This window comes from Plectropomus leopardus, chromosome 14 (assembly GCF_026936395.1).
Source record: "Plectropomus leopardus strain MGB_pleo_1.0 chromosome 14, ASM2693639v1, whole genome shotgun sequence".
In the NCBI taxonomy this organism is placed as follows: Eukaryota; Metazoa; Chordata; class Actinopteri; order Perciformes; family Serranidae; genus Plectropomus; species Plectropomus leopardus.
Window position 1 is genome coordinate 29,936,531 of NC_142189.1, and position 24,543 is coordinate 29,961,073.

Below are 24,543 nucleotides of genomic sequence, written 5' to 3' on the forward strand. Positions count from 1 at the left end.
ATATCAGCCAGTTAAGTCATCATCAGACTATTAGTTAGCAGTTATCATTAGTCATAAGTGTCACAGATATGGGTTAGAGGGGCCTGCCACACCGACTACAAGGTTCAGAGTGCAGTTATGTGCCCATTAAATGGCTGTTTACTTAAACTGTTAGGCTGTGACCTCTTGTGGTCAAAATAATTATGACAGGAGCAAGGGAGGGAGTCAGGTCTCATGATGTAAACAATGAAGCCATCCACATCATTTCGGTGGGTGGGTCAAGCAAACATAGCTCTTTTACCCAAGAGAGGTGGATTCATGTCCTATGTGACACCAGAAGTTGATATTTATTGATTTTAAACAGAAATGGTTGTTTTAAATGGATGCTTCACAAATTTTCAACCAGCTTTCTATCAAAACAATGTAGGTGGTATGTGAAGATGAACTGCAGTGAACTTCTTTCCATCTAATCAGTCCATAGATATCTCGCTCCCCACTCTGGCGAAACTCTACCTGATGACACATTTTACGTCATATGTTTGACATCATTTGGAAGTCGTATTTTACATCAACCCTACCAGATTATGCATTTTATGTCACGTTTTTATGTTGTGTGTTTTTCTTCAAATTTTGCTGGCTCTCGGGCTAATGATCAGACTATAGGCTGTACTTTTGCATGTTTTGTATCGCCCACCATTCGCGTCGCAACCACAGACACAAAGAATATAGAGGCAGATCAGGTGACAAAGCCAAGTAACAGAAAGTAACAGCAACATTTCTCCACATTTAGCTCTAAAACATCATGTAAAGGAGCCGGCAATTTTTCAAAGTCACTTTTAAATCCCGTTTAGAGCAATGTTTGCCAACTTTGTCAGATTCATTATTTCGTGAACAATATGTTAAAGATAATTCATTCATTCATTAATTTTCCATAACTGTTTGTACTCGCAAGGGTCGCGGGGGGGCTGCAGCCTATCCCAGTTGTCATCAGGCTGAAGGTGGGGTACACCCTGGACAGGTTGCCAGACTATCGCAGGGCCAACACATACATACAGACAGCCTTTCACGCTCACAGTTGTTAAAGATAATGTCACTGTTAAAATGAATGTTAAAAATTAAATCTAAATGTTAAATGTTTTATTTAAATGCTATATGTTAAATCTAAATGTCAAATTTTAAATCTGAAACCCACTTGCTACTGCTTGCATCTTAAGTTTTGGGCAACTGACCTGCTTCCCTTTGCTGACTGAAAAAGAACTTGAAGACACAATTGCTGCTTGCTGCTATATTTCATAATAATACAATGTAATAAATATAAAGCAACATGTTTATAATTGAGACTGCTTTATATCAAAATTTATGTCCTTAACATCATTATAAAATATTAGTAATTGTCTTGATTTAATGTTATGACCCTTTGTTACTCATTTTGGAAGTGTGACAGCAGTTTCTACTCTGACATTTTGACGTTTTGAGTTAGGGCTACACTATTGCCTATTAAGTTGTGCATACAGGTTTGCTATCAATGGTTGATTGCAGCTTTGTTTGATAACAGGGCGCCAATGAGTCTGGATTCAATGTTCTGGATGTATTTGGAGTGGTGAGCAGTCTAAGACTGGGTGACCTCAGTGATTTGGGATTCATCAGACGGTGGTTCAAATTTAAACTGGCTCCTCTTTTGCCCTACATCGATGAAAACTTCCTGACCGAGCTGAGCAATCAGAACTTCAGCTGCAGGTCTTTCCAAGCACTGTAAGTGAATTCAATTTCATTTTTCTGCTGCATGCAGATGGATGCTAAAATCAGATGATTATAAATGATTAGTATATTAAATTGTTGTTAATGTAAGGATGCTGTCCTTTCCTGTTTCATGGTTTTGATTGTTGCTGTTTGATCTACATTCTGATGTTGTGAGAGAAAGAATTCTAGAAACTGCGTGGAATAAGGCAACGTGTGATGAACTGGGCCAAGTATTTCAAAACATTTAATGTGGATCAGATTGATTCCGATAGCATTAAATCTCAAAACTGAGTTTTTCAAACCAGAATATATGACTCTGATCTTCCTAAACTGGGATATGAATTTGATAATCCAATCCTTCCCAGAATCCTGATCAAATGTTGTTCAAAGTTCTTAAATGGAGATAAGGAGACTTTTGTAGCTAAAAATCAGGATTATCCTGATCCCATCAGAGGGCTGGATTCAGTGTGGATTTCAGGGACAAAAGGTGATATAACTTTGTAATTGGTCATACACACACACACACACACACACACACATATAGATATATATATGTGTGTGTGTGTATATATGTGTGTGTGTGTGTATATACATACACACACACACACATACATACATACATATGTATGTATATTACATATATTACATATATTACACACATACACACACACACACTATATATAATGTATAATATTTTCAGTAGTGATAAAGTAGATAAAGTAGACATTAGGCTACCTCTTAAGACTAAGTAATGTAAATTTTAAAAATTAAAATGTATAAAATTAAAAGTATTTTGTACCCAAAATATCCCCCCAAATAGTTACAATAACAGAGATCTCGGTTTCATTCTCTTTGGCAATAAGCAGAAACTGCAGTGTGTATACTGGCAGACTAAGTTTTGAAACCAGGCTGGTGAATTTATTTACTGGCATATCAGACATCCATTTCCTAATACTTGAAGAAAAAATATGATTTTATTTTTAAACCTTTTTACCAATCTCTTTTGACAATTTCGTGTCAACTGCTTATAGACAAACTACTCTGTTAAGGAAGAATCGAGACTCATTTATGCAAACTATACACTGGGTTTTAAGCTTTCTGCTGGATATTATAATAATTTCAGCAAACTATGATGTATCATAGTAGTTAATTATCATGTTTAGGATAGAGTGTGTCAAAAGCCCAATTTCATCTCTCAATTATTCTGCTTATTTAATGCTATTGTTATATTTATTCCATTTTAAGTTCAGTTGGAAAATAACATTCTTCAGAAATGTATAAATTAAAGAATGACATACAGTTGTTAAGTGGCTGGTAAATTTTTAAATGAGGGTTGATAGAACCAGGTTCTGACAGAATTCAGTAACACGTAGGGATGAACAAAGTTAACTTGAATTTTCATCAAAAACGTGTGCATGTTAGCAGATTAGCTCCGCCTGCTATCACAAATGATGTCAACAAATATGGCAAAACAAATACAAAAATGAAAAGAAAAGTTGCCACAAAGTGCTAGATTCATGTTTCTACCAAGAAAGTCTATTGTGTGAGAAAAAGTTTCCTTTCCCATCTGATGATTTATTAGCTACAGTTTGGTTTGTGTCAGAAAAGCAATAATGAAAATGTATTTTTAAGGACGGAGGCTCTGAGTGATGAACAGGAGAGATCTCAAAGAATGGAGGGAGAACTAATCTACAGACACTTCATTCAAGCGTACCTATCAAGACAGGATTTAGCAGGTAAATTAAATTGATAAGAATATGTGCTAAATGCACCAAATCTATCTATCTATCTATCTATCTATCTATCTATATATCTATATATCTATCTATCCAACACTCCTGTTTTTACACAGGTTGAAGTTAAAGATCTTACACTTTTCAAGACCTCATTAAATAAACTTCTATCAAATTTGAGCCACAAATTTGCCATAATCCGTGTTAGTGAGCACTTCTCATAATAATCCATCCACCTGATAGATGTTGCAGATCAAGATGCTGATTTGATAGTGTTATTACTGCACAGGTGTGCCTTCACAGTCACAGAAAATGCAGTTTGATCACACAACACGACACCACAGATGTGGCATGTTTTGAGGAAGCGTGCCATTGGTATACTGACTGCAGAAATGTCCACCAGAGCTGTTCCTCGTCAACTGAATTTTCATTTCACTACCATTAGCTGTCTCCAATTTCATGACCGATAATTTGGCAGTACATCCAACCAGTCTCCACATCCAGCAGGACAACTCATGTAACAACTGATTCGCACAACCAAAGAATTTCTGGACAAACTGTCACAGAGAAGCTCATCTGCAGGCTTATTGTCTTCACCAGGGTCTTGACCTGACACAGTTTTTCATTGTAAAAGACATGCTGTTGTGAACCCAATTGGATGTGCTACCAAATTCAGACAAAAAATGACACTGGAGACATCTTATGGCAGTAAAATTAACATTTATGGTCATGGTCAACAACTCTGGTGGACATTTCTGCAGTCAGCCTGCCAATTACACGCTCCCTCAAACCTTGGGACATCTGTGACATTTTGTCGAGCGACGGAACAGTGAACAGTGGCCTTTAATCATGAACCCAAGATACATAATGTAGTAATGATGCTTTTTGATGAGCATCTTCAGATGCTACACCTGTCAAGTGGATGGATTATATTAGAAAAGGAGGGGTGCTCACTAACACGTATTTTAAATTGCTGAAATATGTAAATTGAATGCATACAAAATCTTCAACTTAAACCTTTGAAAATATGTGTGTATGTATGTATGAATGATTGTATGTATTTCTATCTATTGATCTATCTATCTGTTTGTCTTTCTGTGCATTTGTGTGTCTTTGTGCACATGCATGTGTGTATATTTTCAACTATTTAATCTTACATCTGTTTCTTTATCTGGTCACACAATTCAAAGAGCCTGGATGCACACGAAATGTGAATGGAAGTAGACAATGGCTAAAAAGAAATTTTGGAATCTTTTCAATCTTTGCAAGTCTTGAGGATCTTCAAAACCTTAACAACAATTTTTCTGCAGTAAGTAAGATATTATTGAAGTATTCACATTGTTTATATATACTGTATATATGTGTGAGTGTGTGTGTGTGTGTGTGTGTGTGTGTGCGTGTGAATGTACACACAGACATGAGTGCCAACAAAATAATTTTATGTTGCCACAGAAAGAGGTTGTGGAGCAGCTCTCACCGAAACAGAAGGCTGAGCTGATCCTGGATTCAGCAGACGACGCTTTGGAGGGTGAAGCCCTTGTGAAAAAGGTGTTCATGAGCTTGACAGAGTCCCCTGAAAATGAGCAGCTTCATGAGTTTTTCGAGGCTTTTATGAAAATCAACAAGCAGGTAACTGTGAAACTCGAAAGTTGACATATTTGCACAAGGAGTAAAATCTGAAAAATAAAAGTTAACATTTGCAGAATTAAATATGAACCTTTATACAAAATAACTTATTAATGCAAAATATCTTCAATTAAATACCAAAGAAGATACCTTTAGTCACATCCCCAATCAATCTGAGAAAATTCTTTGATACAAAGATGCATCACCAAACTTGCTTGCATTTCTAGTATGTTTGCAGAAATGTCGAATTCCCTCCTGGACTGAAACTCAAATCCTTTTATTTCCAGAGAAACATCTCCCTCATCAGAGATAAAGCTGTGCGAGATACCATCTTAAACATGACCTTGACAGCCCTTGCCCCTGAATTTGAAGATTTTGAGCCGGAAGACTTTCAGACGTGGTTTCAGATCAATTTGGCTCCTGTGATGGCAAGCATCCGCCCTGGCAACTTGACAGTGATCCCCAGTAACATCAGCTGTGAATCCTACGCAGCTATGTAAGAGACCAAATTTCTGATCTCATCTAGACATTTGGGGTTTGTATTATGATATCAAACTCTGGCCTCAGACAAGTCACGTGGATGTCTGTTTTCTTCCCTCAGAATCACTGGTTTTCGGCAAAGTTTGGAATCTCTGCCAGTGCGCCTTTCATCTGGTGTGAGATCGAGCAAAAAGTTCCTCGAGAGGAGATTCCCACGTAGGTGGCAAATTGCTCAGCTGACAAACCATTTCACAATAAAGCCGATTACCACTACAGTGACGACAGCTGTATTGACGTCGTGCCTTCATTTCAATTTTCTCTCCAACAGGTTGCTCAGTTCCAGATTCCTTCATGGTAAGTTCACGTCCATGGATGCGTCACATGGATTATACAATAATCAATAAAACATTTACAAGACGCAGGCTCCATGCATTAACTTTGTTAGGGTGGCTGCATTAAGGTATTTTAAATTTAAGTACCTTTTGCCACTCGACTAACAATTATGCTCTGCTTCTCTCCAGTGCAAGGAGACCCAGGTTGATGGTAGGTCTTTAAGTTACCAGACATTTCAACTTAGATGAAAAAATAGCTTTCTGATGATGTCATATCTGATACATGAATATTGTCTTTTCACAGAGGACCTCATCTGTGAGGGAGTTGATAGGTAGGGGAATTATGGATTTGTCAGGTGCTGAGTTTACGTCGGTACAGTGCTTTTTCCCAGTCTAACTAATGTGACAATGGATTACTTTTTGTTGTTCTTCTCAGCGACCGCATGGATTTTGCACTTTCTCTCGCCAGTTCCTCTGAAGCCCTTTGCAATTTGACCCTCACTGAACATGCCTGCTCCATGGTAAGACTGTTTTATGCTAGCTGCATTTTCCCTAAAAAGATTTGGCTTTTTCCACATTGCCCTCCTAATACAAATGTCCATAAGCTCTGAAAGTCTTTGCTTTACTTACTTGCATTTTTGCCTAGGCCACGCATCTGACAGCCAGCAACGTGGTCACATTGATGAAATGCTCACTGGAAAGCCACATGCCATTACCTGTAGCGGTCTGGAAGCTTTTCTTTGAAAAAGCCTCCGCTGCACTAGATGAGGCTCTTATGACATTTGCCACCATGGTAAATCCAATCCCAGTATTTCACAAAACTGTTGTGTGCCCGTGGCAATTCTGTGTCAAACCAAAATGATGTTTCCAATTCCAGGCTCCCAACAACACCAACCCATCCTTTTCACACGCCCTTGAGGCTCTCGGAGAAGTGAGAATTGCCAAGTTGAGCCACTCCCAACTGCAGAACGCATCCTTTGTCAGAAGCTTGTTCCAGACAAATCTTCGTCCATTTTGGCCTCTCCATCCCGGAACTTCCTCTTCTGCCTTAGCTCCAGGAACTTCAGCTGCCACACGTACCAGACTGTGTAAGCAAATATGTGACATATTGCTCCACTTTGAATGAGATTGCAGAGGAACCTGCAGTTTTCTGTCTCTTTAGATTTAAAAGCCCTCTCTCACTTTTTAGCACCCAGACATTCAGCAGCCAAATGGCATACATGGACAGAGAGAGTCAGCGCGCAGTCTACACTCATTTCATCAAGCCATTCCTTTCAAGAAATGACTCCTCAGGTAAAGCAGGCCAATCAGGCTCAATTCCGTAAAGTCTTGATAGCAAGCTGTGGTTTTGCCCTGCCAATGTCTCTGTTTGTGGCTTCTTTGCAGATCCTGGCTGTGTATCATTATCCAGAGATAGTCAAGAGTGGCTGGAGGAAAACCTTGCCGGATTCGCAGCTTTTGCAACCCTGCAGGATCTGCAAGCCCTTAATGCCAACTTCTCAAGCGTAAGTGGTGACTGGGCTTGTAGTATTCCTTTCCCAATCTGAGATGTCTCACTTATTGCCTTGCAATTCCTGCTGTTTGATTTCGTATTGTTTCCCTTTCAGAGGTCAAGTCTTGTCAGTTCTCACTCCTACTCAGTTGGGACAGTTTGTACGGACTTTCGAGGCCTTGGATGACACAGAACCATTGGACCGTGTGTTTGACCGGCTCGAGGAGGGCAATCCTCGAGAAAATGTGGAGGAATTCCTGACAGAGTTGACCGCAAATGAAGAGGTATTCTTGTCTTGAGTCTGGGCAAAGAAGGACAATCCTGAGCTTTTAATCCAGCATAGTCATTACTTAGATATGTATCTAGTCCTCTAGGTCAGTTGTAGGGGACTCATTCATATCAAATGTTTCATTACATCCTTTCTTGCAACTTGTATGGTGCATTGTGGCCGTGACATCCTCCCATGTCATCATTTTCCAGGTCCCTGATTTCCAACCCCTTGTGAGAGACCGTGTGATGAACAGGACCTTCACCATCATCAGTCCCCATTTCACAACGTTTGAGGAAGTCGACTGGATTGACTTGTTTCAGCGGTTACTGGTTCCTCTCCTCCCGAGTTTCAATGCGATGATGCTCGAGGTTGCAATCTCAGACATTAACTGCACAAACTATCACGTTGTGTGAGTAGCATTTCACAAACAGGCGATATTGCATTGCAGCAAAGTACAACACACTAATGAGGGACTGGGTAAGAATTCTCCTTTTTACCCTTTACAGTGTGAGAGGGATGGCCAGAGCTTTCCCTGAAATGTCACCACAGAGACAGCAAGAAATCACAGAAGTTCTGCTGGATTACCTGCAAAATTCTGCCAGCGTCATCAACAAGCCAGGTAGGGCTAACGCAGTAAGCTTTGCCATGTGGTGCTCTTGTTCCACGTGCATCAACAAAGGGTGAATGCTTGGGAAGTGGTACCTATGCTAACATCTGTCTTTGTGCCTTAGTTTGCAGGCAGGGAATTCAGAGTGACGCAGAATTTCTTGATGCAAACTTGGGTCCATTTTCAAAGCATACCACTCTCTGACCTCAAATTCTTCAACCTTTCTGTGGTAAGTCAAAAGGTTTTCTACCAGTCTTTCTTGAAAGCAGCCACACCACATTCTGAACTTGGAGAATCTGTAAAGAGCGCTGTGTTTGCCATGTCAAAGAAAAAGGAATTCATAATCCCTTTGTTTGTGTCATCAGGCGACGCCAGGGCTCTCTCTCACCAAACCAGAGGGCCGAGCTGATCCTGGATCCAGAAATCGGTGCTTTGGAGAATGAGACCTTGGTAAGGGAGGTGTTCAAAAGCTTGACAGAGTCCCCTGACGACGAGCAGCTGGGGGAGTTTCTTGAGGCTTTTGCAACCATCACCAAGCAGGTGAGTGCCTTACTTTGAGATCGCCATATTTTCCCACTAAGTTGACTTGCAAACGGGCAACGTAAAACTTGCCCTGGGCATGACGAATTCTTGCAGAATCTAATCAGACGCCAGGATTTACCTCAAAATTACACAGTCCGCAAATGCTTCTTGCACCAGTTGTTCTTCAGTCATGCCCCTGAGTCATTCCCCTGATGCACCGTAGTACAAAGATGCATCACCACACTTGCTTGCATTTCTAGTATGTTTGCAGAAATGTCGAATTCCCTCCTGGACTGAAACTCGAATCCTTTTATTTCCAGAGAAACATCTCCCTCATCAGAGATAAAGCTGTGCGAGATACCATCTTAAACATGACCTTGACAGCCCTTGCCCTGAATTTGAAGATTTTGAGCGGAAGACTTTCAGACGTTGTTTCAGATCAATTTGGCTCCTGTGATGGCAAGCATCCGCCCTGGCAACTTGACAGTGATCCCCAGTAACATCAGCTGTGAATCCTACGCAGCTATGTAAGAGACCAAATTTCTGAGGTCCACATCTAGACATTTGGGGTTTGTATTATGATAACAAACTCTGGCCTCAGACAAGTCACGTGGATGTCTGTTTTCTTCCCTCAGAATCACTGGTTTTCGGCAAAGTTTGGAATCTCTGCCAGTGCGCCTTTCATCTGGTGTGAGATCGAGCAAAAAGTTCCTCGAGAGGAGATTCCCACGTAGGTGGCAAATTGCTCAGCTGACAAACCATTTCACAATAAAGCCGATTACCACTACAGTGACGACAGCTGTATTGACGTCGTGCCTTCATTTCAATTTTCTCTCCAACAGGTTGCTCAGTTCCAGATTCCTTCATGGTAAGTTCACGTCCATGGATGCGTCACATGGATTATACAATAATCAATAAAACATTTACAAGACGCAGGCTCCATGCATTAACTTTGTTAGGGTGGCTGCATTAAGGTATTTTAAATTTAAGTACCTTTTGCCACTCGACTAACAATTATGCTCTGCTTCTCTCAGTGCAAGGAGACCCAGGTTGATGGTAGGTCTTTAAGTTACCAGACATTTCAACTTAGATGAAAAATAGCTTTCTGATGATGTCATATCTGATACATGAATATTGTCTTTTCACAGAGGACCTCATCTGTGAGGGAGTTGATAGGTAGGGGAATTATGGATTTGTCAGGTGCTGAGTTTACGTCGGTACAGTGCTTTTTCCCAGTCTAACTAATGTGACAATGGATTACTTTTGTTGTTCTTCTCAGTGACCGCATGGATTTTGCACTTTCTCTCGCCAGTTCCTCTGAAGCCCTTTGCAATTTGACCCTCACTGAACATGCCTGCTCCATGGTAAGACTGTTTTATGCTAGCTGCATTTTCACTAAAAAGATTTGGCTTTTTCCACATTGCCCTCCTAATACAAATGTCCATAAGCTCTGAAAGTCTTTGCTTTACTTACTTGCATTTTTGCCTAGGCCACGCATCTGACAGCCAGCAACGTGGTCACATTGATGAAATGCTCACTGGAAAGCCACATGCCATTACCTGTAGCGGTCTGGAAGCTTTTCTTTGAAAAAGCCTCCGCTGCACTAGATGAGGCTCTTATGACATTTGCCACCATGGTAAATCCAATCCCAGTATTTCACAAAACTGTTGTGTGCCCGTGGCAATTCTGTGTCAAACCAAAATGATGTTTCCAATTCCAGGCTCCCAACAACACCAACCCATCCTTTTCACACGCCCTTGAGGCTCTCGGAGAAGTGAGAATTGCCAAGTTGAGCCACTCCCAACTGCAGAACGCATCCTTTGTCAGAAGCTTGTTCCAGACAAATCTTCGTCCATTTTGGCCTCTCCATCCCGGAACTTCCTCTTCTGCCTTAGCTCCAGGAACTTCAGCTGCCACACGTACCAGACTGTGTAAGCAAATATGTGACATATTGCTCCACTTTGAATGAGATTGCAGAGGAACCTGCAGTTTTCTGTCTCTTTAGATTTAAAAGCCCTCTCTCACTTTTTAGCACCCAGACATTCAGCAGCCAAATGGCATACATGGACAGAGAGAGTCAGCGCGCAGTCTACACTCATTTCATCAAGCCATTCCTTTCAAGAAATGACTCCTCAGGTAAAGCAGGCCAATCAGGCTCAATTCCGTAAAGTCTTGATAGCAAGCTGTGGTTTTGCCCTGCCAATGTCTCTGTTTGTGGCTTCTTTGCAGATCCTGGCTGTGTATCATTATCCAGAGATAGTCAAGAGTGGCTGGAGGAAAACCTTGCGGATTCGCAGCTTTTGCAACCCTGCAGGATCTGCAAGCCCTTAATGCCAACTTCTCAAGCGTAAGTGGTGACTGGGCTTGTAGTATTCCTTTCCCAATCTGAGATGTCTCACTTATTGCCTTGCAATTCCTGCTGTTTGATTTCGTATTGTTTCCCTTTCGTAGGCCGAAGTCTTGTCAGTTCTCACTCCTACTCAGTTGGGACAGTTTGTACGGACTTTCGAGGCCTTGGATGACACAGAACCATTGGACCGTGTGTTTGACCGGCTCGAGGAGGGCAATCCTCTAGAAAATGTGGAGGAATTCCTGACAGAGTTGACCGCAAATGAAGAGGTATTCTTGTCTTGAGTCTGGGCAAAGAAGGACAATCCTGAGCTTTTAATCCAGCATAGTCATTACTTAGATATGTATCTAGTCCTCTAGGTCAGTTGTAGGGGACTCATTCATATCAAATGTTTCATTACATCCTTTCTTGCAACTTGTACGGTGCATTGTGGCCGTGACATCCTCCCATGTCATCATTTTCCAGGTCCCTGATTTCCAACCCCTTGTGAGAGACCGTGTGATGAACAGGACCTTCACCATCATCAGTCCCCATTTCACAACGTTTGAGGAAGTCGACTGGATTGACTTGTTTCAGCGGTTACTGGTTCCTCTCCTCCCGAGTTTCAATGCGATGATGCTCGAGGTTGCAATCTCAGACATTAACTGCACAAACTATCACGTTGTGTGAGTAGCATTTCACAAACAGGCGATATTGCATTGCAGCAAAGTACAACACACTAATGAGGGACTGGGTAAGAATTCTCCTTTTTGCCCTTTACAGTGTGAGAGGGATGGCCAGAGCTTTCCCTGAAATGTCACCACAGAGACAGCAAGAAATCACAGAAGTTCTGCTGGATTACCTGCAAAATTCTGCCAGCGTCATCAACAAGCCAGGTAGGGCTAACGCAGTAAGCTTTGCCATGTGGTGCTCTTGTTCCACGTGCATCAACAAAGGGTGAATGCTTGGGAAGTGGTACCTATGCTAACATCTGTCTTTGTGCCTTAGTTTGCAGGCAGGGAATTCAGAGTGACGCAGAATTTCTTGAAGCAAACTTGGGTCCATTTTCCGAAAGCATACCACTCTCTGACCTCAAATTCTTCAACCTTTCTGTGGTAAGTCAAAAGGTTTTCTACCAGTCTTTCTTGAAAGCAGCCACACCACATTCTGAACTTGGAGAATCTGTAAAGAGCGCTGTGTTTGCCATGTCAAAGAAAAAAGGAATTCATAATCCCTTTGTTTGTGTCATCAGGCGACGCCAGGGCTCTCTCTCACCAAACCAGAGGGCCGAGCTGATCCTGGATCCAGAAATCGGTGCTTTGGAGAATGAGACCTTGGTAAGGGAGGTGTTCAAAAGCTTGACAGAGTCCCCTGACGACGAGCAGCTGGGGGAGTTTCTTGAGGCTTTTGCAACCATCACCAAGCAGGTGAGTGCCTTACTTTGAGATCGCCATATTTTCCCACTAAGTTGACTTGCAAGCAGGCAGCGTAAAACTTGCCCTGGGCATGACGAATTCTTGCAGAATCTAATCAGACGCCAGGATTTACCTCAAAATTACACAGTCCATAAATGCTTCTTGCACCAGTTGTTCTTCAGTCATGCCCCTGAGTCATTCCCTGATGCACCGTAGTACAAAGATGCATCACCACACTTGCTTGCATTTCTAGTATGTTTGCAGAAATGTCGAATTCCCTCCTGAACTGAAACTCGAATCCTTTTATTTCCAGAGAAACATCTCCCTCATCAGAGATAAAGCTGTGCGAGATACCATCTTAAACATGACCTTGACAGCCCTTGCCCCTGAATTTGAAGATTTTGAGCGGAAGACTTTCAGGCGTTGTTTCAGATCAATTTGGCTCCTGTGATGGCAAGCATCCGCCCTGGCAACTTGACAGTGATCCCCAGTAACATCAGCTGTGAATCCTACGCAGCTATGTAAGAGACCAAATTTCTGAGGTCCACATCTAGACATTTGGGGTTTGTATTATGATATCAAACTCTGGCCTCAGACAAGTCACGTGGATGTCTGTTTTCTTCCCTCAGAATCACTGGTTTTCGGCAAAGTTTGGAATCTCTGCCAGTGCGCCTTTCATCTGGTGTGAGATCGAGCAAAAAGTTCCTCGAGAGGAGATTCCCACGTAGGTGGCAAATTGCTCAGCTGACAAACCATTTCACAATAAAGCCGATTACCACTACAGTGGCGACAGCTGTATTGACGTCGTGCCTTCATTTCAATTTTCTCTCCAACAGGTTGCTCAGTTCCAGATTCCTTCATGGTAAGTTCACGTCCATGGATGCGTCACATGGATTATACAATAATCAATAAAACATTTACAAGACGCAGGCTCCATGCATTAACTTTGTTAGGGTGGCTGCATTAAGGTATTTTAAATTTAAGTACCTTTTGCCACTCGACTAACAATTATGCTCTGCTTCTCTCCAGTGCAAGGAGACCCAGGTTGATGGTAGGTCTTTAAGTTACCAGACATTTCAACTTAGATGAAAAAATAGCTTTCTGATGATGTCATATCTGATACATGAATATTGTCTTTTCACAGAGGACCTCATCTGTGAGGGAGTTGATAGGTAGGGGAATTATGGATTTGTCAGGTGCTGAGTTTACGTCGGTACAGTGCTTTTTCCCAGTCTAACTAATGTGACAATGGATTACTTTTTGTTGTTCTTCTCAGCGACCGCATGGATTTCGCACTTTCTCTCGCCAGTTCCTCTGAAGCCCTTTGCAATTTGACCCTCACTGAACATGCCTGCTCCACGGTAAGACTGTTTTATGCTAGCTGCATTTTCCCTAAAAAGATTTGGCTTTTTCCACATTGCCCTCCTAATACAAATGTCCATAAGCTCTGAAAGTCTTTGCTTTACTTACTTGCATTTTGCCTAGGCCACGCATCTGACAGCCAGCAACGTGGTCACATTGATGAAATGCTCACTGGAAAGCCACATGCCATTACCTGTAGCGGTCTGGAAGCTTTTCTTTGAAAAAGCCTCCGCTGCACTAGATGAGGCTCTTATGACATTTGCCACCATGGTAAATCCAATCCCAGTATTTCACAAAACTGTTGTGTGCCCGTGGCAATTCTGTGTCAAACCAAAATGATGTTTCCAATTCCAGGCTCCCAACAACACCAACCCATCCTTTTCACACGCCCTTGAGGCTCTCGGAGAAGTGAGAATTGCCAAGTTGAGCCACTCCCAACTGCAGAACGCATCCTTTGTCAGAAGCTTGTTCCAGACAAATCTTCGTCCATTTTGGCCTCTCCATCCCGGAACTTCCTCTTCTGCCTTAGCTCCAGGAACTTCAGCTGCCACACGTACCAGACTGTGTAAGCAAATATGTGACATATTGCTCCACTTTGAATGAGATTGCAGAGGAACCTGCAGTTTTCTGTCTCTTTAGATTTAAAAGCCCTCTCTCACTTTTTAGCACCCAGACATTCAGCAGCCAAATGGCATACATGGACAGAGAGAGTCAGCGCGCAGTCTACACTCATTTCATCAAGCCATTCCTTTCAAGAAATGACTCCTCAGGTAAAGCAGGCCAATCAGGCTCAATTCCGTAAAGTCTTGATAGCAAGCTGTGGTTTTGCCCTGCCAATGTCTCTGTTTGTGGCTTCTTTGCAGATCCTGGCTGTGTATCATTATCCAGAGATAGTCAAGAGTGGCTGGAGGAAAACCTTGCCGGATTCGCAGCTTTTGCAACCCTGCAGGATCTGCAAGCCCTTAATGCCAACTTCTCAAGCGTAAGTGGTGACTGGGCTTGTAGTATTCCTTTCCCAATCTGAGATGTCTCACTTATTGCCTTGCAATTCCTGCTGTTTGATTTCGTATTGTTTCCCTTTCGTAGGCGAAGTCTTGTCAGTTCTCACTCCTACTCAGTTGGGACAGTTTGTACGGACTTTCGAGGCCTTGGATGACACAGAACCATTGGACCGTGTGTTTGACCGGCTCGAGGAGGGCAATCCTCTAGAAAATGTGGAGGAATTCCTGACAGAGTTGACCGCAAATGAAGAGGTATTCTTGTCTTGAGTCTGGGCAAAGAAGGACAATCCTGAGCTTTTAATCCAGCATAGTCATTACTTAGATATGTATCTAGTCCTCTAGGTCAGTTGTAGGGGACTCATTCATATCAAATGTTTCATTACATCCTTTCTTGCAACTTGTATGGTGCATTGTGGCCGTGACATCCTCCCATGTCATCATTTTCCAGGTCCCTGATTTCCAACCCCTTGTGAGAGACCGTGTGATGAACAGGACCTTCACCATCATCAGTCCCCATTTCACAACGTTTGAGGAAGTCGACTGGATTGACTTGTTTCAGCGGTTACTGGTTCCTCTCCTCCCGAGTTTCAATGCGATGATGCTCGAGGTTGCAATCTCAGACATTAACTGCACAAACTATCACGTTGTGTGAGTAGCATTTCACAAACAGGCGATATTGCATTGCAGCAAAGTACAACACACTAATGAGGGACAGGGTAAGAATTCTCCTTTTGCCCTTTACAGTGTGAGAGGGATGGCCAGAGCTTTCCCTGAAATGTCACCACAGAGACAGCAAGAAATCACAGAAGTTCTGCTGGATTACCTGCAAAATTCTGCCAGCGTCATCAACAAGCCAGGTAGGGCTAACGCAGTAAGCTTTGCCATGTGGTGCTCTTGTTCCACGTGCATCAACAAAGGGTGAATGCTTGGGAAGTGGTACCTATGCTAACATCTGTCTTTGTGCCTTAGTTTGCAGGCAGGGAATTCAGAGTGACGCAGAATTTCTTGAAGCAAACTTGGGTCCATTTTCCAAGCATACCACTCTCTGACCTCAAATTCTTCAACCTTTCTGTGGTAAGTCAAAGGTTTTCTACCAGTCTTTCTTGAAAGCAGCCACACCACATTCTGAACTTGGAGAATCTGTAAAGAGCGCTGTGTTTGCCATGTCAAAGAAAAAGGAATTCATAATCCCTTTGTTTGTGTCATCAGGCGACGCTTGTGGGCTCTCTCTCACCAAACCAGAGGGCCGAGCTGATCCTGGATCCAGAAATCGGTGCTTTGGAGAATGAGACCTTAGTAAGGGAGGTGTTCAAAAGCTTGACAGAGTCCCCTGACGACGAGCAGCTGGGGGAGTTTCTTGAGGCTTTGCAACCATCACCAAGCAGGTGAGTGCTTTACTTTGAGATCGCCATATTTTCCCACTAAGTTGACTTGCAAGCAGGCAGCGTAAAACTTGCCCTGGGCATGACGTAATTCTTGCAGAATCTAATCAGATGCCAGGATTTACCTCAAAATTACACAGTCCGCAAATGCTTCTTGCACCAGTTGTTCTTCAGTCATGCCCCTGAGTCATTCCCTGATGCACCGTGGTACAAAGATGCATCACCACACTTGCTTGCATTTCTAGTATGTTTGCAGAAATGTCGAATTCCCTCCTGGACTGAAACTCGAATCCTTTTATTTCCAGAGAAACATCTCCCTCATCAGAGATAAAGCTGTGCGAGATACCATCTTAAACATGACCTTGACAGCCCTTGCACCTGTATTTGAAGATTTTGAGCGGAAGACTTTCAGGCGTTGTTTCAGATCAATTTGGCTCCTGTGATGGCAAGCATCCGCCCTGGCAACTTGACAGTGATCCCCAGTAACATCAGCTGTGAATCCTACGCAGCTATGTAAGAGACCAAATTTCTGAGGTCCACATCTAGACATTTGGGGTTTGTATTATGATATCAAACTCTGGCCTCAGACAAGTCACGTGGATGTCTGTTTTCTTCCCTCAGAATCACTGGTTTTCGCAAAGTTTGGAATCTCTGCCAGTCGCCTTTCATCTGGTGTGAGATCGAGCAAAAGTTCCTCGAGAGGAGATTCCCACGTAGGTGGCAAATTGCTCAGCTGACAAACCATTTCACAATAAAGCCGATTACCACTACAGTGGCGACAGCTGTATTGACGTCGTGCCTTCATTTCAATTTTCTCTCCAACAGGTTGCTCAGTTCCAGATTCCTTCATGGTAAGTTCACGTCCATGGATGCGTCACATGGATTATACAATAATCAATAAAACATTTACAAGACGCAGGCTCCATGCATTAACTTTGTTAGGGTGGCTGCATTAAGGTATTTTAAATTTAAGTACCTTTTGCCACTCGACTAACAATTATGCTCTGCTTCTCTCCAGTGCAAGGAGACCCAGGTTGATGGTAGGTCTTTAAGTTACCAGACATTTCAACTTAGATGAAAAAATAGCTTTCTGATGATGTCATATCTGATACATGAATATTGTCTTTTCACAGAGGACCTCATCTGTGAGGGAGTTGATAGGTAGGGGAATTATGGATTTGTCAGGTGCTGAGTTTACGTCGGTACAGTGCTTTTTCCCAGTCTAACTAATGTGACAATGGATTACTTTTTGTTGTTCTTCTCAGCGACCGCATGGATTTCGCACTTTCTCTCGCCAGTTCCTCTGAAGCCCTTTGCAATTTGACCCTCACTGAACATGCCTGCTCCACGGTAAGACTGTTTTATGCTAGCTGCATTTTCCCTAAAAGATTTGGCTTTTTCCACATTGCCCTCCTAATACAAATGTCCATAAGCTCTGAAAGTCTTTGCTTTACTTACTTGCATTTTGCCTAGGCCACGCATCTGACAGCCAGCAACGTGGTCACATTGATGAAATGCTCACTGGAAAGCCACATGCCATTACCTGTAGCGGTCTGGAAGCTTTTCTTTGAAAAAGCCTCCGCTGCACTAGATGAGGCTCTTATGACATTTGCCACCATGGTAAATCCAATCCCAGTATTTCACAAAACTGTTGTGTGCCCGTGGCAATTCTGTGTCAAACCAAAATGATGTTTCCAATTCCAGGCTCCCAACAACACCAACCCATCCTTTTCACACGCCCTTGAGGCTCTCGGAGAAGTGAGAATTGCCAAGTTGAGCCACTCCCAACTGCAGAACGCATCCTTTGTCAGAAGCTTGTTCCAGACAAATCTTCGTCCATTTTGGCCTCTCCATCCCGGAACTTCCTCTTCTGCCTTAGCTCCAGGAACTTCAGCTGCCACATCGTACCAGACTGTGTAAGCAAATATGTGACATATTGCTCCACTTTGAATGAGATTGCAGAGGAACCTGCAGTTTTCTGTCTCTTTAGATTTAAAAGCCCTCTCTCACTTTTTAGCACCCAGACATTCAGCAGCCAAATGGCATACATGGACAGAGAGAGTCAGCGCGCAGTCTACACTCATTTCATCAAGCCATTCCTTTCAAGAAATGACTCCTCAGGTAAAGCAGGCCAATCAGGCTCAATTCCGTAAAGTCTTGATAGCAAGCTGTGGTTTTGCCCTGCCAATGTCTCTGTTTGTGGCTTCTTTGCAGATCCTGGCTGTGTATCATTATCCAGAGATAGTCAAGAGTGGCTGGAGGAAAACCTTGCCGGATTCGCAGCTTTGCAACCCTGCAGGATCTGCAAGCCCTTAATGCCAACTTCTCAAGCGTAAGTGGTGACTGGGCTTGTAGTATTCCTTTCCCAATCTGAGATGTCTCACTTATTGCCTTGCAATTCCTGCTGTTTGATTTCGTATTGTTTCCCTTTCAGAGGCCGAAGTCTTGTCAGTTCTCACTCCTACTCAGTTGGGACAGTTTGTACGGACTTTCGAGGCCTTGGATGACACAGAACCATTGGACCGTGTGTTTGACCGGCTCGAGGAGGGCAATCCTCTAGAAAATGTGGAGGAATTCCTGACAGAGTTGACCGCAAATGAAGAGGTATTCTTGTCTTGAGTCTGGGCAAAGAAGGACAATCCTGAGCTTTTAATCCAGCATAGTCATTACTTAGATATGTATCTAGTCCTCTAGGTCAGTTGTAGGGGACTCATTCATATCAAATGTTTCATTACATCCTTTCTTGCAACTTGTATGGTGCATTGTGGCCGTGACATCCTCCCATGTCATCATTTTCCAGGTCCCTGATTTCCAACCCCTTGTGAGAGACCGTGTGATGAACAGGACCTTCACCATCATCAGTCCCCATTTCACAACGTTTGAGGAAGTCGACTGGATTGACTTGTTTCAGCGGTTACTGGTTCCTCTCCTCCCGAGTTTCAATGCGATGATGCTCGAGGTTGCAATCTCAGACATTAACTGCACAAACTATCACGTTGTGTGAGTAGCATTTCACAAACAGGCGATATTGCATTGCAGCAAAGTACAACACACTAATGAGGGACTGGGTAAGAATTCTCCTTTTTACCCTTTACAGTGTGAGAGGGATGGCCAGAGCTTTCCCTGAAATGTCACCACAGAGACAGCAAGAAATCACAGAAGTTCTGCTGGATTACCTGCAAAATTCTGCCAGCGTCATCAACAAGCCAGGTAGGGCTAACGCAGTAAGCTTTGCCATGTGGTGCTCTTGTTCCACGTGCATCAACAAAGGGTGAATGCTTGGGAAGTGGTACCTATGCTAACATCTGTCTTTGTGCCTTAGTTTGCAGGCAGGGAATTCAGAGTGACGCAGAATTTCTTGAAGCAAACTTGGGTCCATTTTCCGAAAGCATACCACTCTCTGACCTCAAATTCTTCAACCTTTCTGTGGTAAGTCAAAAGGTTTTCTACCAGTCTTTCTTGAAAGCAGCCACACCACATTCTGAACTTGGAGAATCTGTAAAGAGCGCTGTGTTTGCCATGTCAAAGAAAAAAGGAATTCATAATCCCTTTGTTTGTGTCATCAGGCGACGCTTGTGGGCTCTCTCTCACCAAACCAGAGGGCCGAGCTGATCCTGGATCCAGAAATCGGTGCTTTGGAGAATGAGACCTTGGTAAGGGAGGTGTTCAAAAGCTTGACAGAGTCCCCTGACGACGAGCAGCTGGGGAGTTTCTTGAGGCTTTTGCAACCATCACCAAGCAGGTGAGTGCCTTACTTTGAGATCGCCATATTTTCCCACTAAGTTGACTTGCAAACGGGCAACGTAAAACTTGCCCTGGGCATGACGAATTCTTGCAGAATCTAATCAGATGCCAGGATTTACCTCAAAATTACACAGTCCGCAAATGCTTCTTGCACCAGTTGTTCTTCAGTCATGCCCCTGAGTCATTCCCTGATGCACCGTAGTACAAAGATGCATCACCACACTTGCTTGCATTTCTAGTATGTTTGCAGAAATGTCGAATTCCCTCCTGGACTGAAACTCGAATCCTTTTATTTCCAGAGAAACATCTCCCTCATCAGAGATAAAGCTGTGCGAGATACCATCTTAAACATGACCTTGACAGCCCTTGCCCCTGAATTTGAAGATTTTGAGCCGGAAGACTTTCAGACGTTGTTTCAGATCAATTTGGCTCCTGTGATGGCAAGCATCCGCCCTGGCAACTTGACAGTGATCCCCAGTAACATCAGCTGTGAATCCTACGCAGCTATGTAAGAGACCAAATTTCTGAGGTCCACATCTAGACATTTGGGGTTTGTATTATGATATCAAACTCTGGCCTCAGACAAGTCACGTGGATGTCTGTTTTCTTCCCTCAGAATCACTGGTTTTCGCAAAGTTTGGAATCTCTGCCAGTGCGCCTTTCATCTGGTGTGAGATCGAGCAAAAAGTTCCTCGAGAGGAGATTCCCACGTAGGTGGCAAATTGCTCAGCTGACAAACCATTTCACAATAAAGCCGATTACCACTACAGTGACGACAGCTGTATTGACGTCGTGCCTTCATTTCAATTTTCTCTCCAACAGGTTGCTCAGTTCCAGATTCCTTCATGGTAAGTTCACGTCCATGGATGCGTCACATGGATTATACAATAATCAATAAAACATTTACAAGACGCAGGCTCCATGCATTAACTTTGTTAGGGTGGCTGCATTAAGGTATTTTAAATTTAAGTACCTTTTGCCACTCGACTAACAATTATGCTCTGCTTCTCTCCAGTGCAAGGAGACCCAGGTTGATGGTAGGTCTTTAAGTTACCAGACATTTCAACTTAGATGAAAAAATAGCTTTCTGATGATGTCATATCTGATACATGAATATTGTCTTTTCACAGAGGACCTCATCTGTGAGGGAGTTGATAGGTAGGGGAATTATGGATTTGTCAGGTGCTGAGTTTACGTCGGTACAGTGCTTTTTCCCAGTCTAACTAATGTGACAATGGATTACTTTTTGTTGTTCTTCTCAGCGACCGCATGGATTTCGCACTTTCTCTCGCCAGTTCCTCTGAAGCCCTTTGCAATTTGACCCTCACTGAACATGCCTGCTCCATGGTAAGACTGTTTTATGCTAGCTGCATTTTCCCTAAAAGATTTGGCTTTTTCCACATTGCCCTCCTAATACAAATGTCCATAAGCTCTGAAAGTCTTTGCTTTACTTACTTGCATTTTTGCCTAGGCCACGCATCTGACAGCCAGCAACGTGGTCACATTGATGAAATGCTCACTGGAAAGCCACATGCCATTACCTGTAGCGGTCTGGAAGCTTTTCTTTGAAAAAGCCTCCGCTGCACTAGATGAGGCTCTTATGACATTTGCCACCATGGTAAATCCAATCCCAGTATTTCACAAAACTGTTGTGTGCCCGTGGCAATTCTGTGTCAAACCAAAATGATGTTTCCAATTCCAGGCTCCCAACAACACCAACCCATCCTTTTCACACGCCCTTGAGGCTCTCGGAGAAGTGAGAATTGCCAAGTTGAGCCACTCCCAACTGCAGAACGCATCCTTTGTCAGAAGCTTGTTCCAGACAAATCTTCGTCCATTTTTGGCCTCTCCATCCCGGAACTTCCTCTTCTGCCTTAGCTCCAGGAACTTCAGCTGCCACACGTACCAGACTGTGTAAGCAAATATGTGACATATTGCTCCACTTTGAATGAGATTGCAGAGGAACCTGCAGTTTTCTGTCTCTTTAGATTTAAAAGCCCTCTCTCACTTTTTAGCACCCAGACATTCAGCAGCCAAATGGCATACATGGACAGAGAGAGTCAGCGTGCAGTCTACACTCATTTCATCAAGCCATTCCTTTCAAGAAATGACTCCTCAGGTAAAGCAGGCCAATCAGGCTCAATTCCGTAAAGTCTTGATAGCAAGCTGTGGTTTTGCCCTGCCAATGTCTCTGTTTGTGGCTTCTTTGCAGATCCTGGCTGTGTATCATTATCCAGAGATAGTCAAGAGTGGCTGGAGGAAAACCTTGCGGATTCGCAGCTTTTGCAACCCTGCAGGATCTGCAAGCCCTTAATGCCAACTTCTCAAGCGTAAGTGGTGACTGGGCTTGTAGTATTCCTTTCCCAATCTGAGATGTCTCACTTATTGCCTTGCAATTCCTGCTGTTTGATTTCGTATTGTTTCCCTTTCGTAGGCCGAAGTCTTGTCAGTTCTCACTCCTACTCAGTTGGGACAGTTTGTACGGACTTTCGAGGCCTTGGATGACACAGAACCATTGGACCGTGTGTTTGACCGGCTCGAGGAGGGCAATCCTCGAGAAAATGTGGAGGAATTCCTGACAGAGTTGACCGCAAATGAAGAGGTATTCTTGTCTTGAGTCTGGGCAAAGAAGGACAATCCTGAGCTTTTAATCCAGCATAGTCATTACTTAGATATGTATCTAGTCCTCTAGGTCAGTTGTAGGGGACTCATTCATATCAAATGTTTCATTACATCCTTTCTTGCAACTTGTATGGTGCATTGTGGCCGTGACATCCTCCCATGTCATCATTTTCCAGGTCCCTGATTTCCAACCCTTGTGAGAGACCGTGTGATGAACAGGACCTTCACCATCATCAGTCCCCATTTCACAACGTTTGAGGAAGTCGACTGGATTGACTTGTTTCAGCGGTTACTGGTTCCTCTCCTCCCGAGTTTCAATGCGATGATGCTCGAGGTTGCAATCTCAGACATTAACTGCACAAACTATCACGTTGTGTGAGTAGCATTTCACAAACAGGCGATATTGCATTGCAGCAAAGTACAACACACTAATGAGGGACTGGGTAAGAATTCTCCTTTTTGCCCTTTACAGTGTGAGAGGGATGGCCAGAGCTTTCCCTGAAATGTCACCACAGAGACAGCAAGAAATCACAGAAGTTCTGCTGGATTACCTGCAAAATTCTGCCAGCGTCATCAACAAGCCAGGTAGGGCTAACGCAGTAAGCTTTGCCATGTGGTGCTCTTGTTCCACGTGCATCAACAAAGGGTGAATGCTTGGGAAGTGGTACCTATGCTAACATCTGTCTTTGTGCCTTAGTTTGCAGGCAGGAATTCAGAGTGACGCAGAATTTCTTGAAGCAGCCTTGGGTCCATTTTCCGATTGCATACCTCTCTCTGACCTCAAATTCTTCAACCTTTCTGTGGTAAGTCAAGGTTTTCTACCAGTCTTTCTTGAAAGCAGCCACACCACATTCTGAACTTGGAGAATCTGTAAAGAGCGCTGTGTTTGCCATGTCAAAGAAAAAGGAATTCATAATCCCTTTGTTTGTGTCATCAGGCGGCGCCAGGGCTCTCTCTCACCAAACCAGAGGGCCGAGCTGATCCTGGATCCAGAAATCGGTGCTTTGGAGAATGAGACCTTGGTAAGGGAGGTGTTCAAAAGCTTGACAGAGTCCCCTGACGACGAGCAGCTGGGGAGTTTCTTGAGGCTTTTGCAACCATCACCAAGCAGGTGAGTGCCTTACTTTGAGATCGCCATATTTTCCCACTAAGTTGACTTGCAAACGGGCAACGTAAAACTTGCCCTGGGCATGACGAATTCTTGCAGAATCTAATCAGATGCCAGGATTTACCTCAAAATTACACAGTCCGCAAATGCTTCTTGCACCAGTTGTTCTTCAGTCATGCCCCTGAGTCATTCCCCTGATGCACCGTAGTACAAAGATGCATCACCACACTTGCTTGCATTTCTAGTATGTTTGCAGAAATGTCGAATTCCCTCCTGAACTGAAACTCGAATCCTTTTATTTCCAGAGAAACATCTCCCTCATCAGAGATAAAGCTGTGCGAGATACCATCTTAAACATGACCTTGACAGCCCTTGCCCTGAATTTGAAGATTTTGAGCCGGAAGACTTTCAGACGTTGTTTCAGATCAATTTGGCTCCTGTGATGGCAAGCATCCGCCCTGGCAACTTGACAGTGATCCCCAGTAACATCAGCTGTGAATCCTACGCAGCTATGTAAGAGACCAAATTTCTGAGGTCCACATCTAGACATTTGGGGTTTGTATTATGATAACAAACTCTGGCCTCAGACAAGTCACGTGGATGTCTGTTTTCTTCCCTCAGAATCACTGGTTTTCGGCAAAGTTTGGAATCTCTGCCAGTGCGCCTTTCATCTGGTGTGAGATCGAGCAAAAAGTTCCTCGAGAGGAGATTCCCACGTAGGTGGCAAATTGCTCAGCTGACAAACCATTTCACAATAAAGCCGATTACCACTACAGTGACGACAGCTGTATTGACGTC

At 43.3% G+C, this 24,543-nt stretch overlaps 1 protein-coding gene and 4 long non-coding RNA genes across 5 annotated transcripts; all 5 read left to right on the top strand.

Annotated features, from left to right (window-relative positions):
- The first annotated feature begins 6,324 nt into the window (after window positions 1-6,324).
- On the top strand, window positions 6,325-6,887 carry LOC148187514 (uncharacterized). Its single transcript, XR_015778654.1, has 3 exons — window positions 6,325-6,411; window positions 6,537-6,683; window positions 6,768-6,887. It is a non-coding gene; the product is annotated as an uncharacterized LOC148187514 (long non-coding RNA).
- Window positions 6,888-11,601: 4,714 nt separating this feature from the next.
- Window positions 11,602-12,213, top strand: LOC148187515 (uncharacterized). Its single transcript, XR_015778598.1, has 3 exons — window positions 11,602-11,797; window positions 11,895-12,007; window positions 12,120-12,213. It is a non-coding gene; the product is annotated as an uncharacterized LOC148187515 (long non-coding RNA).
- Window positions 12,214-15,341: 3,128 nt separating this feature from the next.
- LOC148187516 (uncharacterized) lies at window positions 15,342-15,920 on the top strand. Its single transcript, XR_015778724.1, has 3 exons — window positions 15,342-15,537; window positions 15,634-15,746; window positions 15,859-15,920. It is a non-coding gene; the product is annotated as an uncharacterized LOC148187516 (long non-coding RNA).
- A 2,399-nt stretch (window positions 15,921-18,319) lies between these two features.
- LOC148187517 (uncharacterized) lies at window positions 18,320-21,050 on the top strand. The gene is made up of 10 exons (XM_088087564.1): window positions 18,320-18,392; window positions 18,706-18,875; window positions 19,072-19,271; window positions 19,369-19,481; window positions 19,594-19,700; window positions 19,838-20,013; window positions 20,335-20,492; window positions 20,632-20,725; window positions 20,838-20,863; window positions 21,031-21,050. The coding sequence occupies exons 1-10, from the start codon at window positions 18,320-18,322 to the stop codon at window positions 21,048-21,050; spliced, it is 1,137 nt and encodes a 378-aa protein (XP_087943690.1).
- A 243-nt stretch (window positions 21,051-21,293) lies between these two features.
- On the top strand, window positions 21,294-21,923 carry LOC148187518 (uncharacterized). The gene is made up of 3 exons (XR_015778721.1): window positions 21,294-21,362; window positions 21,487-21,633; window positions 21,718-21,923. It is a non-coding gene; the product is annotated as an uncharacterized LOC148187518 (long non-coding RNA).
- The last annotated feature ends 2,620 nt before the right edge of the window (window positions 21,924-24,543 follow it).